The sequence below is a fragment of the Agelaius phoeniceus genome, chromosome 10 (genome assembly GCF_051311805.1).
Source record: "Agelaius phoeniceus isolate bAgePho1 chromosome 10, bAgePho1.hap1, whole genome shotgun sequence".
Lineage (NCBI taxonomy): Eukaryota > Metazoa > Chordata > Aves > Passeriformes > Icteridae > Agelaius > Agelaius phoeniceus.
The window spans coordinates 15,192,461-15,210,261 of NC_135274.1; the positions used below are offsets into that span (position 1 = coordinate 15,192,461).

Sequence of the window (17,801 nt, forward strand, 5' to 3'; positions counted from 1 at the left end):
CACAGAACATTTTCTGGCTGCATGACTTCTGGGTTGAAAATGTGATTTGTATGGTGTACATAAAGTTGTTTGATGTAATTAATTCAGAGATTGTCCTCAGGAGCTTTCTTAGCAGTCCTGTGTAGATGTAGGACAGCTTTTAACTGGTTCTATGTGTTACCTACATCTTTCCCAGGATAGAAAGCTCCTTAGTTAAGAAAAGTGGCAATTTAAATGAAAGTGTGGTTTAGAACTTTAATGACTTGTGTGGCTTAATTTCCAAGTAAATCTGCAGTAATATAGTATAGCAATAGAAAATTTTCAGCTTAACAAGTCAAGGAAAGTGTGAGCTGGTGTTCCCATCCAATGTTGGCAAGTTCTCTCCATTCAGAACAAAATGCCAACTGTATCAATTTATGAAGAACTGAGCTGCTTCTCACCTGAGACTCAGCTTTGTGCTGTGATGCAGTTCTCTCCTTTGAGTGTGTGCTTGTACTAGGACCTTATTCAGCAGTGGGAATAGATTTCTGAGGAGATCCAGTTTTGGGTAGCAAAAGAAACCTTTGCTGTTGGGGTCCTGCTTCATTTATTGGGTTAAGTGGGAAGGAGATGGTAGGTGGCAGAAAACACGTGTGGCTGTGATGCTGTAGATAAGCTGCAGGAGGTGGGAACAGGGACCCTTTGAAGCTGGCCTTGCTGGTGAATGTAAGTGCATGGATCCAGGGGCTGGCTTTGAGAGGATCTGACTTGTAGTCTGGAGATTTGGTTTGTGAAAATGTTGGGGACTTAATGGCAGAGAAGTTGGTAGTGATTGTACTAATTAACATTACTTATTAATAATAACATGTACTTATTAATAATAACAGCCTGAAAAAGGACAATTAGGGTAGCTGCTTGTGCTGTGACTTAATACTTTAGAGGATTGGTTATAAGCTGTGGTAGTAAGTGCTGTCTTCTGAGAGATTTATGTATGTGCAGTAAATGAAACTGAAGTGCAGAGAATTACAGTTAATCTGTGTCTTGGCAGGTGAGCACTGGCTATATCGTGATTTTAATTGTTGTGGTTTTTTTGTTCCTGTGCATTAATTATAAATTGTATACAATTAACATGTACAGGGGTCCCCAAATGAAGGTTAGATGCAGTTTTAATTTCAAAAATTTGGTGGTTTGACACGGTACTTTTGATTTTTCTTGCTTCTGCAATGAGGAAAATTCTGACAAGCCTCACTGTATTTAACCTTTGTTAGTAGCTCTCCCCTTTTGGAGTAGGGATCTGTGTGCACTACATTCATCTTGTAGACAGTGCCATATTTTTTCCATGCCTTTTCTTATTCATGAAAATTGTGATCATAATCTGTTCTCAAAGCACTTCTCAAGATTAGCAACTGTGAGAGATTTTGATGCAAATTGAATAGTAGAGGAATTGGAAAGAGGGGGAAAGATGGACCAAAAAGCATGTCTTGATTTAGAAATAATGAACTGGGGACTAAATATTTTTGAGCAACTATTCATTCTGCTCAGATGAGAAGTGTAGCTCTCAGGGGTACTGTGCCTTTCCTCTTGAAGGATAGCCTGACTTGTGAAAGCATCTGATTGGAGCTATTACATACAGAGTGATACAAATGTGTAATACTAACCTACTTCTTTTAAGCTTTTTTTTTATTTACATTTCCATCATGAAGCTTGCAGAATGTACCAAAAACTGCTTGCTGCATGTAGAATGCAGCTGAGTTAAATTGGTACAAGCTTCTTCCTCCTCTTTTAGAGCCTGGTGTTTATGCAGGATTTCACTTGTATTTATCTGATGTTCTATCATAAAGTTTTATAGACCTCCTTGGATAGCTACTTCTAGAAACTAGTAACAGTGCAAATTGAAGATAAATATTAACATTTTGCCAGTGTTGTGTTTTATATATGTACTTACTGAAAGTAACTTGAAACAATAAAACTTAGGTGTAAAATCACTAATGTTGTTTCAGTTTTTAATTCTTGTCTTGTTGAAGGTCTTCCATATCTCAAGTTGAGAAGTTTCATATCATACTAAACATGGAGAAAGAAGAAAAGAAATATGTCAATAAAGCAGAGGAAGATGAGATGGTAATGAATTCTGTTAATCTTTTTTATACAATGAAAGAAACACATTTACAGGGTTTTCTGCTTAAAGGGGGCATATTACACTGGGAAGTGGATTGTTTAATCAATTTAGCAATTATATAAGAGTATCATTGGCAATATTTTTTGGTATTAAGAAATTAGTCTTGGGATAGGAAAGGTTTTTATTAAGGTCAGTAGTCCAGTAAATAACACATTTTGGTGTTTAACATTTCCACTTTTACAGATGAAAATGGAAACAAAGTGAGTTGTGTTTTGTTTTTTTTTATTATTACCATTATTTTGTTGTTCTTTGCTTAGTTGGGGTTTCTTCTCTCCAGATCCTGGAGATTTTTTGTTGTATTTTAAAACAGGTTAATGCTTCATAATGTGATTCAAAGCAGGAAGCTTTGACTGGAAAGTACTAGGAGCTAATCTTTCAATTTCTAGTCCACTTGGGGTTCATAGGGATTTTTCTTGTCCATTTGGTATATATAGGGATTTTTGCTTCCAAAAATGATAGGTTTCTGTGACTGTTCTGTCCTTGTCCACACTGCTAGGAAAAGTAGTTCTTCACTAAATAGCTCCAATACAGAAAGTAAGCAAATGCATCCTAGAACAGGAGGTGCTTATGGCCTGATCACTAACATAAATAATTTTTTTTAGGAAATTATTTTATTTTCTCCTGAAAAGAAGCACTGATTTCTCTCACCATCTTTCATTCACCTATTTTTATTGCTGAAGAGTGTTTTGGGGGTAGGAGAAAATAGGCTTTACTTCTGCTTTTTGTCATCAGAGAAGGTGGCAAACCAAACTTTTGAAAAGCGTTTTCTTAGGAAAGGACTTTAAACAATTTCTAACACTGTTTAATGAAAAGTGAAAAAAAAATCCAAGAAGTTCATGTCAGTGTGAACAATGGGTGGGACTCAATGGGAAACTTCATTACCCTTTTACAGCAGGAAATATAATGTAATGATGTAATGTGAAACTCAGGAATGTAACACAGTGTCTAGTAAATCACTAAATTATTTTCTGTTCCTGGCTGTCATCAAGTTAACTTGGTGCTTGCATACTGAATACTTGGGAGTTTTTTCATGGGAAAAGGATTTTTCTAACTGGTGCAAGTTACAGAACCTTAGAGCTTGGCTTGGAGTTTGTAAAGTAGCATTTCTTTTTAAATGGCAGGCAAACTAAGCAAAATTCTCTAGTAGAAAGTGATGTTTGATATATTTTGGGGCTTTTTTAGAATGTATAAAATTCAGCCTGCAATAGTAATTCAAAACTGTGAATGCTAGCTGATCAAATGCTTTGTCATAAAATCAGCATTTGACAAAGCCACACACTTTTGCTCTTAAGTGTTCAGCTGACTGTGCTGTGTCATGGTCAAAAATGTTGTTGTTCACTGAGAGTTAAGGCAGGTTGTGTTGCAGCCTCAGTCCTTAGGGAGCAGTGCAGAGAGGAGACAGTCTTGCAATGAAATGTTTTACACAGTGTGGATGATCTGCCTCTGTCAGGCTTTTATTGATGTTTATATTTCTGACTAAGCAAAACAGTGTTCCTTTTTGCTTCCACTCCACCATGTATTAAGTATTCCAAATCTTTCCTTCCCCCAGAAAAGAAAAAAGAGGAAATGGCTTTGAAATTTGATTTGCTTTAAATACTGCACATTATGAAAAATGAATGTTGGCATCCCAAGCACAGTAATTAAGAGAGTCATCATTACCTGTTTTACTGCCATGCAGGAGATCTATGGCTATGATCTGTGTCGCTGGAAGCTGGTGCTGGTTGCTGTGGGAGTGATCTGTTCTGGTGGCTTTCTTCTCCTCCTCCTCTACTGGATGCCCCAGTGGCGTGTGAAAGCAACGTGCAGAAGGGCTGCTCTGAGGGACTGCCAGGTGGTTCTGCTGAGAACGACTGTAAGTGTGCAGGGGATGTGCTTCTCCCTGTGTGCAGCTCCTCCTGGGTGCTGGAGTAGAGCAGTCCCTGCCTGCAGTGTAGACATGACTGTGCTTTACAGCAGTGCAGGACGGTGCTCCTGGGAATGACTGTGTGGGAAGGCTGACAGCTGTTTGCAGTGGGCATAGCGAGTCCTCTGTCTTGCAGTTTAATCAAATACAGCAGTGGTGTTGTCATCAGCACTTACAGAACAAATACCTTGTTCCTATAAGCTGAAACATGGTTTCCCCTCCCTTGTTCAGGAAAGATAATATTTGCTGAAGTAAGGTGTAACTGCTGACCCGAGTGCAAAAATGTGCTTTTAGAATTGTGGAGAGAAAATTATTCCTAAGGTAGCTGATATTAACATGGAGATATGTTCTGTAATTCTGTATGGGCTCTACTAATCTATGATCTGTGATTTTGCTACAGCTGTTGTAGTAAAATGCTGTTCAAATGCTCTTTCAGCTAAGTCATTTCCCCCCCTCTTTTGAAGGATGAATTCAAGATATGGTTTTGTGCAAAGGTTCGCATTATGCCTTCCTTGGGAGCCAATCCTTTACAGAATCCTAACCCCATCATGCACAAGGTTTCAAATGGCCATGCTGTTCATTTCTCTGAATCTGCTGCAGAAGAGAATAAAAACGATTCGAGAAAACATTTGCCTGTAAGTAAACTTGGAATACTGTGCTGGCTGATTCTCAAGTACTATTGAGAATAAACACACACAGTACAGTACATGTGAGCTGCTACTTTTGTTTGAAAGGCTAACTCATTTTTGAGTGGAACAGAAATCTCCTCAATCACCTGTTACTGAAAATTGTGGAAAGCTTGAAAGATTATGTTGAAAGAAAAGTATTCATTTTTCAGTGAAGCTTTTCTAAATTCAATTTCTATCACCTCTCAGAATAAAGTCAGTCAGAAGAAAGGTGTTAAGTGGCACCAGTTTGACATCTATGTTTTGTTGCCCTTACAGATTCGTTACTTCACACATCACAGTGTGAAGTATTTTTGGAATGATTCAGTTCAAAGTTTTGATGTTGTACGGTAAGAACACTTTTTTCTTATGTGTTGTGCTTCAAACTGTATTAAAAAAAGTGAAATAGCATGCCTAAGAACATGCTGAAAATTGGTGTTATTTTCTGAGCAGCTGTTTTAGCTCATGGAGTCTTTGTTTGAACCATAGTGAGGGCAGGGAGAATGTGGAAGGAAGGTGTTTGTTTAATCTGCCTTTATCAAGTGTGATTTGTGTAGGGTGACAGGCTGCATGCTTCTGCAGACTTCTTTGCCTGTTCTTGGAGTGTTACTTCAGAATCAGAGCACCTGTTCATAGACAGTAGTACTTCTATAAACACTCAAAAACTTTGCTTATGATAGAATAACTTCGTTTTTTGTGTTGCTGAGCTAGACCTAAAAGGAGTATCTAGGAAGAAGAGGAATTCACCAAGTACCTATTTTGCTCATGTTTGTGTAGGTCTATTTCTATATTTTAGTGCAGTTGGGCTGGATCTGAGCCATCTTTTGTTACTCTTTAGTAACAAAAACAGGTCTATTGCACTGATAAAAAATGTCTTAGTGACCAGCACTAGCTTGTGATGCACTGTATTGTCTTTTATCCAGCAACACTGTTGCATGATGTTAGGGTTGAAGAAGAAAGTTTTTCTTCCTGTGATAAGGCCATCTCATAGTGCCACAAGTTAAATGAGCACAAGCTTCTCCATTTTTGGCAACTGCCCATTAAAACAATAAATTCAGATCACAAATAAAATCTACTTTAAGCTTGAATTAGGAGTGTTCACTGCATTGAACCATCATATGGAGATGGGGTTTTTTTCCCAAAAAGGTGTGTGCAAATAATATGAAAAGTTATCAGTAATGAAAACAATATTAAGAAATTGCTGTAACACAAGCAATTACAAAACTGAGCAGTCCTTATCTGGGAGGGTGGAAATGTCTCACTTCTCAGGAGTAAGTAATTTAAAGTTTTGTATGCATTTTTTGTGTTAAGTCTCCCATGAAATACAGTCGTGCAGGTAGTGACACTCATCATTTTGCATTGCAGTTTTCATGCCTATAGTGCTCCTAATTTAAACTGTTCAAAGGGAATAGTTCCCACAGATGAGATTAAGAAACTGTACTTGTATGTTAAAAATAAGTATTGGAAAAAAAATCATATGACTCCATGTGTTTAGAAAAAAATATTGTTCCTTAGCATTAAAGCAGTGACTTGAAACTTGGCATTTGTGGCTATTTGACTGTGCCTTTTGATGTTCTTGTGATAACTCAGCCAATTTATAAGCCCTGGAAGAATCTCAGATATGCCTGTGAAGTTATGGGAGCATTTATTCAATCACATTCTTGCTGATAAGCCAAACTTGCCTTTGTTTGATGTATTAGCCATGACTGAGCCTGGCCACTTGTTTAGTCAGGTACAGTAGCTGAGCTGGACATGATTATTTAGCTATTGAATAAAAAAGAGGAGAAAGAAGTGGATTTGAGACATACTGGATACTGTTAGAGCACTAAGTCACTTTTCCACAAGGTCAGATAAAAATGCCAGTTTGTTACAACTTTCTTCTAAAGTGTATGGTTGTGCAGTGAAGTACTAGATACCATGTGCAAAATAATATCTGAGCTTGTGAATGATAAATATTCTGAAAAGAAGTCTTGAAAAATTTGTCCTTCTCTAAGATACGTCTTCTTATTCTGCCCGTCAGTTTATATGTATAAACCAAAACTTGATATTACCTGATAACGTGGTAGAGAATCAAGTTAATATTTATAAAGAGACAGACTGTGAGACAGAGGCCTTTTTATAGTAAAACCCTTAAAGCAGGCAGCACATTTGTAGTTGTAATCTAAGCACGACCCTGCATCATGAGGAGCATTCACTTTGGGCTGCCAGTTATGCCAGCACTCAGAGACAGAGCAGTTTGATCACATCATGAAAGGCTTACTGCAACACAGAAGGGGGGCAAATTAAGATTTCTTGGGCAACTAATTCAGTTATGAGAGCTTGAGTTTCATATCATTGTTCTTTTTATATTACCATAATATTAAGATCACTGTTTTAAACACAGGAAATGCAAGTGTAATTGTTCTTGGACTAAGTCAGACTTGGTCACATAGCCAGAGAGGATGCAACTCTGACCTTGGATGTCTGTTTTGTTTTAGCTGCTGTCAACTGAATTTCTGAGTGGGTTGATGAGTGCTTTATATAATAAACTCTGCACACAGGGATTTTAATGCCCTGGGAATTCAGTCTGTAGCAGTAGTGTAAAAAGCAGAGAGCACTGTGCTAGAAGCTCTGTCCTTGCATGGACATTGCACACATAAGGATGCATATTTGCATATAGAGAACTTAAATTTAGGGACCCTCCTTAACTCCACTGTTACATTTCTTTTCCTACAGAAAAAGAAAAGTTGTTCGTGGTAGAGTGGGAGGAAAGACACAGCTATTAACAGAATTTTGTGTATTTTTAAATTTAAAATAGTATTTCTAAAATCCTTAAACTTAAAAAGGTTTAGAGAAACCTGCCAAACTTAGGGCCAGGTTAACACATAATTTTCATCTTCTGTTCTTGTACAAGCAGTTGGTGGAAATGTGATCCTAGGCTTCGCAGTAGTGAGGATATTTAAAGCTTTCCCTGTGTTCCTAGAGAATGAAAGTAATTGTTACAAAATATGCACGTAAAGAGTTGGATTTTTTCTTTTTTTCTAGTCGGACAACTCTGAATCCTTTTTGACAGATAACTTAACAGATATCCAATATAAAAAACATTAGTGTTGGTTTTGTCATGATGACTGTGAAAGCCTTTTGGAAGGTGATATCTTCCTGTGCATCCAAAGTATGTCCACAAGAAAATGCCTGGATATTGGGCAGCATACAAGTGATTTACTGCATTTGATAGTTAATACAATCCCATAGCTGTAAATATAACAATGTTTTAGATGTTTCTGCATATCTGTAGATTTCCTAAAGCACAGCTTTCGCAGCATGTGGAGAAGTCCTGTGAAAATGAATCTTCTGGTGATAAGAAAAACTGAAAATGTAGGATGCATTTTTCCTCATCATGGATAACACTGTGATAGTAAGATGCTGTAAAATAGCTGTGGTATAGATTTATTTAATAAATTGATTAATAATTATTTTTAAAAAACTTCCATTACTACCTATAGTCAAACAAAGATAATTTGAAGAAATGTTAATTCACATTGATTTCATATAACATTTTATAAAACTTGCTCACTTTTTAGAAGCCTTTGAATACGAGTTATGCTAGTATTGTACTTCATTTTTGAAGTGTCTCCATTTTGATTGGAATGGGTATGACTATCCTACACAGTAAGATATATCAACAAGAAGATTGCTTTTAATGTGTCACTGGTATCTGCAGTTGTGACAAAACCAGCTAAGAACACATTTATCCATAGATTTTGTTGTTTTATAAAATGGTGGATACCTCTTGGCAAAGACCTAGCTCTTTTGAGTCACTGAAGACTTCATTTTAAATATGAGATTTCTTAAATAACTCATTGACTTTTCCTTTATTTAGAGGCCTAGATGAATCTACTTTCTGCTCTGCAATTCATAACGAACACAGCACAGGACTGACAAAGGGAATGCATGATTACAGGTAATATTGCAGTAGTACTTGAGGGAAGAGTTGTTGATGTTTCATTACCTGTGCTCAGAGTGTTAAAAAGCCCAGAAGACAATTGAGTGATCAGTGTCTGATTTTTTTGAAAATGAGACCTTCATACAGGTTGAAATATGGGAGCATCTGCTTGCTTATCAATTCATCTTCTGGCAATTTGTGTCTAAAATAAAAGCCTTTCCCCTCAGATAATTTTAAGGGCTTTTTCATGTCACTGCCATTTAATCAGCTCTGATCCCATCAGAGCTTGGTTTCTTGAAGCTCCCTTTTTCATGATTTGCCTTTTTTTCATGCTGAGAATAAAACTAAGATACAGGACCTTGAAAAGATTGTCTTACTTGCAGGGTAAGAGTTAACACTGGTTTAAGCTTAAGGTAATGAGAATCACATACTGGATTTCAGAATGACATATTTAATAACATTGGACTCATACACAGTTTACAGAGAAATCTTGTTATGAAAGAATCTTAAAAATAAGGTACAGTTTAAATTGAAGTATAAAAGAATTATCTTTGTATTGAAACATCTCAGTAGGTAACTGTTTTCTGAAAAGCACTTTTTGAAACTATGGTAAATAAGAAGAGAGTCACAGATTTGGGGACATGTTATACTTTATCAGATTAGTGGAATTACTTTGACATCAATAAGACTCCTAAAAAATCTTAACTTTTTTTTTTGTATTTTTCTTTTTTAATACAGAAAAGCATTCTATGGAGTAAATGAAATTGCTGTGAAAGTGCCTTCCATTTTTAAGCTTCTGGTTAAGGAGGTAAAATCTTTAACAAATCAGAGTAAAAAGGTATATAATTGAAAGTTGTTTCAAGTGCAATGACCATTGGCTGTTGGAAACCTTCCCCTAGAGCCCAACTTTCTAAAACAAAATGGTATGGACAATCTTTTTGAGCTCTCCAGCTCTCCTTAGAGCTAAAGATGCCTCAGCTATAAGCTCTCCAGAGTTCACAGCCTGGTGCCTTAGTAAGGACATTAGAAACATATCAGAATTCTTTGAAAGGGTCAGCATCTTATTTATTTTTTGTAATTAATTTAAAACATAAAATGACTTGCGTTCTCCATGAGCATGCCAGGGATTACATATTACAATGTATTTATTTTTATGAACAAATGAAATGTACTATTGTTGGATTTGTTCCGTTTTCCTTGTATCAGGTGGATTTGAATAAGTGGTTTGTTATCTTGTGTTATAATAATGCACAGTAGAACTTCTCAACAAAGACATTCTCCAACCTGATCTAACAGAGTAAGAACTTGAGGTACCAGGGCATTATTAAGAATAAATAGAAAATAACATCCAAATTTGTTTAAGAATTATAACTTGAGGGTGCATCAGATATTGCCATTACCTTGTTTTGAGGTGTAGGGGAAAATGCATGCAGTCTTTGAAGTCTGTATTTGTGTATATTTGAGTGAGAACTGTGCTTTTGAGGGGCTGAGGAGGTAGTGAAAAAAAGGATAATTTTGGCAAATCAAAAAGTATGTTTAAAGAACTGAAATTGTCTTCCCCCGGAGGAGGATAATTTCAGCTTTGTTTTGATGGAGAACCCATGCGACCTTTTGGTGTAACTTGAATGTTCTGTCACTCTTCTAGGTTCTCAACCCTTTTTACATTTTCCAGTTGTTCAGTGTGATATTGTGGATCACTGATGAGTATCACTACTATGCATTAGCAATTGTGATTATGTCTGTAATATCCATTGTTAGCTCACTCTACACCATTAGAAAGGTAAGTTCAAAGAAAATGGATGCATCTTTTTGGCTTTTTACTCATTGCCTTATTTTGTTAGGAAATTGCCTGCAAATCTTTAAGAATTTTTCAGAGTTATACAGATAGAATATTGCTATGCATTTTCCCTCTTTGAGCTGAAAGAATTTGGATTTGTAGTTTTCTTTGAGGCCTTTGCAGCCTTTCCACGCTGATGAATCAATAAGTTGGCCTCAGACAGCAGAAACACTCCCTTGCTTAAATAAAACCCGGACACGAGTTTATGTACCAAGTTTTATTGACAGTAATGATTCCATCTTGTGTTGTTTCCTTGTTTGAAAAGGCCCTGCAGAACTGAGCACCAGTGAAGCATATGGATTATTAAACTGGTGATTCAGTTTGCTCTGTAGACTTAGCTGATGGGAATCAAAGTAGTAATTATCCTTAAATTGCAATCTCTGAATTCAGACCAGAGACAAAAAACCCCAAACAACTTCTACCTTAATTCAAGTTCATACAAATACTGCAGCTGTTACTTTTGTAAATGACCACATGATTTTATAAGATTTTTACAGGACAGTGTATGTTTGCTTCCAGGATGCTGTTAAAATAGGAGCCTGTACAGGTTGATGCACTCAAACTTTATTTGCCCATAAGTTTTCTAAACTATGTTCAAGAGAATGTTTTGAGTAGCATTTTGTTGTTAGAGTGTTAGAGAATCTCATCACTTCTACTGCAGAATGTGCATTTAGAAGAAGACAAGCTGTGCTTTTGAATAATGAATTTTTCTCCCTTTTGCAGCAATATGTTATGTTACATGACATGGTAGCAGCTCACAGCATTGTAAGGGTTTCTGTCTGCAGAGGAAACCAAGGTAAATTTCACAGGTGGCTTGGAAGGTTGAATTTAAATTGCTCATGGAGTGTGAGTGTAAAGTGGATCTGCATCTGTTCTTTCTTTAACCAGCTTGAAATGCTTGCATTCCTTAGCAAAATTGCATGTGAAAAGAAGTTCAAAGTGGAATTTAGATAGTGGAATGTGTTCAGGGTTAACCTTCTAGATGCAATTTTCAGTGAGTGTCAGGTTTGTTCTAGATTAGGTGCTTGTTCTCTTGCTGTTTAGGTGCTGTTTCTCATTCTCTACCATTCCACTTACGTAATTATCATTCTGGTTTCTTTCCTGACTTAAAGATGTGCATGTGTTGGGTCTCCATTACAATTTATTACCCAACAAGGGCTGCAAGATGATTTCTGAACTTCCCCTCATTTGGATATCACAGCAGTTAAAGGTGTGGTGTCCAAAAGGTTATGATGCATGATATTGTTTTTAAGACATACATTGGATTGGATTCATGTCTTTATACTGAAGTTAAACTGTAGCTAATCATAAATATCTTTTGTATAAGCTCAATTCCTTTCATGTGTCATGATGCACTCTATCCATGTGCTCTGGAGTTTAATCTGTGGTGGAATTGGGGTTTATCAATGGCCTTTTCTTTATATTTTTAAAATCTCTTCATGCCATTAATTAGATCAAGTTGTACATTTTATTAATAGTTATATTTGTCACCACCTGGATCTTGAGTGTGAGGATCTTTATCAGGTTTTCTAGGTGGTGGCTATTTTCAAGTAAACTTGTTTGTGTTCTAATATTCAGAAATAGAAGAAATCCTTTCCACTGACCTCGTGCCTGGAGACACCATGTTGATTCCATCCAACGGGACAATTATGCCCTGTGATGCAGTACTGCTCAGTGGTACTTGCATTGTAAATGAAAGTATGCTAACAGGTAAAGTAAATTTGATACCCAGTGCTGCAGGGCTAAAAGTATTAGCTTATACCTGTGTGCATGCTTACTTGCAGTATGTTTTAGCAGAAGTGGATATGTTTATTTTGTTTGAAATGTGTATGTTCTTACAGTTAGACATGTTGTGAAGTACTTAGGTACTTGTGCCCTGCTTATCTGCAACAGCTACCTAATACTGCTTGGAAACTCCAAAAATGAGTGATTGTTTCTTGTTAAAAAAATTTCTTCTTGATAGTTTGTCTTTCTGCCTCTTAACTTGATGTTCTCAGTGCAGGTCAGAAGCCTGTTTCTTCAGAAATTTTTTTTCCAAACTTTTTAGCTTCTTCCAAAAATGAAGGTAGTGAGTAGAATGTTCTACTGTATTTAAAACCACAAATTATTATCTCAAAATGTGCCTGCATACTGTGAAATCAGGTGTCTGATGTATTTAAAGGACAGCTTCAGTGACTAGGATGGACTTTTTGTTATTCCTAGGATAATCTGTCCAAATTGACAGCCTTTAGGAAATTTTAGTTCAGAGATTGTGTGTTCTGTTGTGTTCAGTTTTTCTGAATATACTTGATCCTCTTGCTGTTGCTGGCAACTGAGTAAAAGTGATTGTTTCCCTAGCTTGAGTACACTTGGTCACCAAAGGAGCTGAGAAAAATCTTCTTTAGCTTCTAGTTTTTCTGAGTAAAGATGGGGGGGATGCTTTTCAGCAAGAGAGGGAAGCTTGTCCTGTTTTTTGTTTTAATGAACTGTGTTTTATATCACAAACTGTGATTTGAAGTAAGGGGCACAGAAGCTCTATAAGGAAGTGAAAGCAATATAAGGAGTTAAATAGCATTTGGGTAAGGTGAGAGACTACCTAATATGCTAAAAGGAAGAAGACTTCCATAAGTCTGCCTGTGCTGGTGAAGTCAGATTATGTTATTCTCCTTGTAGTTGTGAATGAAAAAATGCCTGTTCTTCTCTGATCTTGCTTAGAGACTTTCTTTCCTTTAAGGTGAAAGTGTTCCTGTGACAAAGATTAATCTGCCAAATCCTTCAGAATATCCAAAAGCAGTGGGAGATGAGATCTACAGTCCCGAGGTGCACAAGCGGCACACGCTGTTCTGTGGGACCAATGTCATCCAGACCCGCTTCTACACTGGGGAGTTGGTCAAAGCTCTGGTAGTGAGGACAGGTGCTGATTGTTACATTTATCCCATGTTAATGTACTACTCCTCTCTGTAGGTGTGTGTCAACTGGCTGATACTGCTAAACTTGGTAAAGGAATGTACCCCAAATAGCTTGATAAAAGTCTTAAAACAATGATAAAACTAGATGATAGTCTGAAGATTAACAGTTGGCATGGAAAAAAGTGAATCAGTCTTCAGCATCAATTTAAAACTTATTTGAATGTGTTTTCATGTCCTTTAGAGGTTTTTTTTATAGTGTGTTGGTTGAACTGCATGTGCCTCTTGGAAAAGGTTTGTGTGGATAGTGGAGAGCAGCTGATTTTAGCAGAGTCATTCACAATGCCAAATGTCTTTCTTTACCTATAGTTATTTCAAAATGCATAACATTTACTTAAAAAATAAGTTTGATCTATCTACAGAAATGCTAATTCATATGTTAGAGATCTGGTGTTAAATGTCTATGAAAACCAATTGCACAAGCTAGTATAATTGTGGGATTCTGCTTTACAAAGATCATCTTGAGAAAATTGCCACAAAATAAATGAATGCAAGCTATAATCCAAGGTACAATAAAACAAGTTAGAAGAAATCGGACTGAATTGACTAGACTGCTACTTAAAGCAATATTTCCAACAAATAACTTCATCCTAATTAGCTGTTTCTTACTCTGGTGTATTCTTTTCACCTTCTGTTAGTCTGCTTTAGCAGTAAAAGTTCTGATTTTTTGTTTTATTCTCTTTCTTGAGGCTTTTATTAGTCTTTTCTTTCAAATAGATATTTTCCTTCCGTTGAACATATCTGCGCTTTAATTATATACATCTGAACTTTTGTTTCTTAAATAAATTCCATGTGCCCAGCAGGTGTGCATGTACAGCAGGGTGAGCCCAAACAGTGACAGAAATGAACTGCTGAAGGCAAGGCCCTGAGCAGGGGCTCAGCCTTTGTGGTGGTGGCTTGCACACTGAAAAGCTGTCAGGGAGCTGTCACTAATGCCAGAAGACCTGGCACTGACATTGAGGTTGTAGTAATAGACTTTGAAGTGTAGGCAGATGAAAAATGTTTTGGGCACACAAAATTGGGCATTAATGTTGGCCTCTTTAAATGTTGAGGCAAAAGTTCAAGGAGGGCCTTGGGATATCTGTTGGTTGTTCAACTGTGAGACCTTTAGAGGGTTAGTCTCCTAGTTTAATTGTCAAAATGCCATCAGGAGGTGCCCTTCTCAGAAGATGACTCCCTGCACTGCAGTTTTTTCTGAATCTTTCATTCTGGCTCTCAAGGGAACTTAAGTAGACCTGCCATTTAAGTATTTGATGTTGGATTCTGAATATCTTAATTTTCTTTTCTGCAAGGACTGGCTTAATTAGACAATAAATATACCCACTAGCTCTGCACTGTGAGGGACAAAATGCAGTACAACAAACTCTGCCAGGCCAAACCATGTGAGGATTTGCTGCTGCTGCAGAGGAGGGGTTTGTTTGCATCAGCTGCATGTCCTTACTGTAGGAGAGAAGCCCTTAGTATGATGTGCACATATAAGTACCTTAATTACAGTATTGCAAAACATCTGCTGTGGATATTGAGAAACAGCTGTAATGAAATTAGTAGCTTAAGGGTTTTATTGAGGTTTTTAATGTATTTTAATAGCTTTGCTTCTGTTTGTATTTTTAATAACTTAGTCCTTTTTTATTTCTAGGCTTTAGTACTGCTAAAGGACAGCTTGTTCGTTCCATACTGTATCCAAAGCCAACTGATTTTAAGCTCTACAGAGATGCCTATTTGTTTCTCCTGTCTCTGGTGGTGGTAGCAGGCTTTGGATTTCTTTACACAATTGTCAATAGCATCTTAAATGAGGTATGTTTTAATTTCTGGTCCAAAACTGCCTTACTTTAGAAAAGGGGTGACCATGACTTCCTTCACACTTCAGATGATGAGAAAGTATTGGATTTAAAGTGGAAATTTTTTTGCTCTATTTTATATCAATAAAATGAGACAAGGTTACTGAGAATAAAATTCAGCACAGAAACAGAATTTGAATATCTTACGGAGAAATTTGAGTTTACCTTGGTTTCTCTTGACCCAACTACTAGATTTTTATCTTTGTTATATGTGAGATTACCATGTGACTTAGAGTTGGGAGAAATAGGATACAGCCCATCTAAACATGCTGCAGGAAAAAAAATCCTTTTCAAGGAATAACCTTATAACTGTTAAGTTTTTTGATTTTTTTTTTTTTTCTCTCAAAAATTTTTGCATTATTCAGCTAATGTTTTAAAGTAATACATTGCCAGGGAGAAAAGTGCAAATTTGAAGTTATGGGTTGTGGACAATTTAGGACTAGATTATTGTGGTTGCTGATGGTGGGTGAAGATTGTGCTAAATTTCTGGGCAATCCAGAACACACTGTACTGGGAAAAACAATGTGTGGGTTTTGCTCTTGGTAGCACATCAGTGGGATAGTGAATGTGTAAGCAGTGAGCTCTTGCTCATTAACTCTGACCTCTGTTGCAGGTTCCAGCTCGTACCATCATCATCGAGTCTCTTGACATTATCACCATCACGGTGCCTCCAGCACTCCCTGCTGCTATGACTGCTGGCATCGTTTATGCACAAAGAAGGTTGAAAAAAATTGGCATCTTCTGCATCAGCCCACAAAGGATAAATATTTGTGGCCAGCTGAATCTTGTGTGTTTTGATAAGGTTAGGTGAATTTTGAACCCTTGCTACCTGAAGGAGCATTGTCTTTGAAAAGGGAGGTTGTACAGATAAAAAGGGAAAACTCATTATTTTTCATGTAAGTTAGATGATTTGTGATCTATTAGCTTCCAGGTATTCGGTGTTTACTATCTGTCAATTCTCCTAATTTAATCTGCTCTAAAAAGTTGTTGTAATTTAGCTGTTTTCTTATCTCAAGAATCCCAAATCCCAACTTACTACTGGCACCTCAGAAATGTGTGAGTGAAGGCTTACTAAAAACTTTATTTAGCACACAAGCTTCTGAAAAACTCAGGTGTGAAGTCAGACTTTTTCTCATTTTCATTCATTTCAATGAAAAGCTGAGTGAGTGTATTTTGTTGTTATTTATTAACCAAACATGAATGAAAGACAGTAATGCTGCTAGCCAGAGTTCTTTGCTTTTGGCTATTTCCTAGATAAAGTTTATTTTCCTCATTTGATTTTATCTCAAATAATAAGTATAATAATACTAACTGTATTATTTCAACTGTAAATACATTTCAGTTATTGTTTTAACTATGTAAGATAGTACTTATGGTTTAGTGCCCATTTTCCATTGTCCTCAGTCTCTGAATATTGAGATGATGTGCTATCGTCTTTGGATTTTAAGGGTCTGTTTAATTTGTCCTGTCTCCAGTGAGGAGCATGACTGCTTTGAATATTTTTGAAAGTTATTTACCAGGTTTGGAACTTAATTACTAGCAAAAAGCAAGGGAGATATACTGTATTTTCTGTCCCCAAGTCTTGATTTGTATGTGAAAACAAAAGAAAATTTTTTAAAATAGCTGTTAATTTTTGCTTTGCTGGAAGATAATTTGCTTCTGAAGGCTTTTTCTTTATGCCATGCCCTTGGTCTCTTTTGCAGACTGGCACACTTACTGAGGATGGCTTGGATCTTTGGGGAATTCAGCGGGTGGAAAATGCTCGGTAAGGATGAGCTCGGGGCTGATAGCAAACGTGATACTCATGTTGTACTGTAACAGCTTCAGCAGAATAGAATAGAAAATTCAGTGTGAGCTCATATATGTTTACATTTCTGTAATGTGCTGTAGGAATGCCACTTAAACTGTGGCTTAGGTCTAATGCAAGTTACAGCTCCCAGCAAAGCTGGGGTAGAATTTTATTCATTAGAGTCTGAGACCTCATCATGGTCATACTGCAGAACTGTTGCAGGTACTGTTGCATATTTCTTTAATCCTGTCCTCCTAAGCAATGACTTTTCAGGCTGCTAAAATGAATTAGCTTAGCTAATTAAATTAAATACTAAGTGATAAGAGGGCTTTGTATGAGAGATCAAACTTGACAGGGAAGGAATGAGCACTGAGTGTTTGAAGGAGGAAAAAGTTGTGATAGTTTCTGAAGATTCCAACCCAGAGTCTTAATTTGTTTTCTGTGATGTGTGAAAACACAAGTTAAGGGACTTGTGCAGTCAATTTTCTTCTGTTAATCTAAACAAACCTTTTGAAGTGGCTCATAATAAATAATTATAGTGCTAAGTATATTATTACTTCATTGTTTCAGTTTCCTTTTGCCGGAAGAGAGGGCTTGCAGTGAGAGCTTGCTGAAGTCTGAGTTTGTTGCTTGCATGGCAACTTGTCATTCCCTTACAAAAATTGAAGGGGTGCTTTCTGGGGATCCACTTGATTTGAAGATGTTTGAAGCAATAGGATGGGTAAGTGCCTTTTTCCCCCTGAATATTGCATTATGAGCAAGTCAAAG

General features: G+C 36.8%; 1 protein-coding gene across 2 annotated transcripts in view; it reads left to right on the forward strand.

The window, feature by feature from the left end:
* ATP13A3 (ATPase 13A3) overlaps positions 1-17,801 on the forward strand; it is a 56,084-nt gene that overhangs the window by 18,275 nt on the left and 20,008 nt on the right. For both annotated transcript variants that reach the window (XM_054639088.2, XM_077183990.1), the window contains exons 3-16: positions 1,983-2,076; positions 3,813-3,986; positions 4,502-4,672; positions 4,982-5,052; positions 8,562-8,642; positions 9,363-9,432; positions 10,270-10,404; positions 11,185-11,257; positions 12,040-12,171; positions 13,175-13,354; positions 15,043-15,200; positions 15,858-16,046; positions 16,948-17,009; positions 17,604-17,754. In XM_054639088.2, the coding sequence (XP_054495063.2) occupies positions 1,983-2,076; positions 3,813-3,986; positions 4,502-4,672; positions 4,982-5,052; positions 8,562-8,642; positions 9,363-9,432; positions 10,270-10,404; positions 11,185-11,257; positions 12,040-12,171; positions 13,175-13,354; positions 15,043-15,200; positions 15,858-16,046; positions 16,948-17,009; positions 17,604-17,754 (1,741 nt within the window). The remainder of the gene's footprint in view (positions 1-1,982; positions 2,077-3,812; positions 3,987-4,501; positions 4,673-4,981; positions 5,053-8,561; positions 8,643-9,362; positions 9,433-10,269; positions 10,405-11,184; positions 11,258-12,039; positions 12,172-13,174; positions 13,355-15,042; positions 15,201-15,857; positions 16,047-16,947; positions 17,010-17,603; positions 17,755-17,801) is intronic.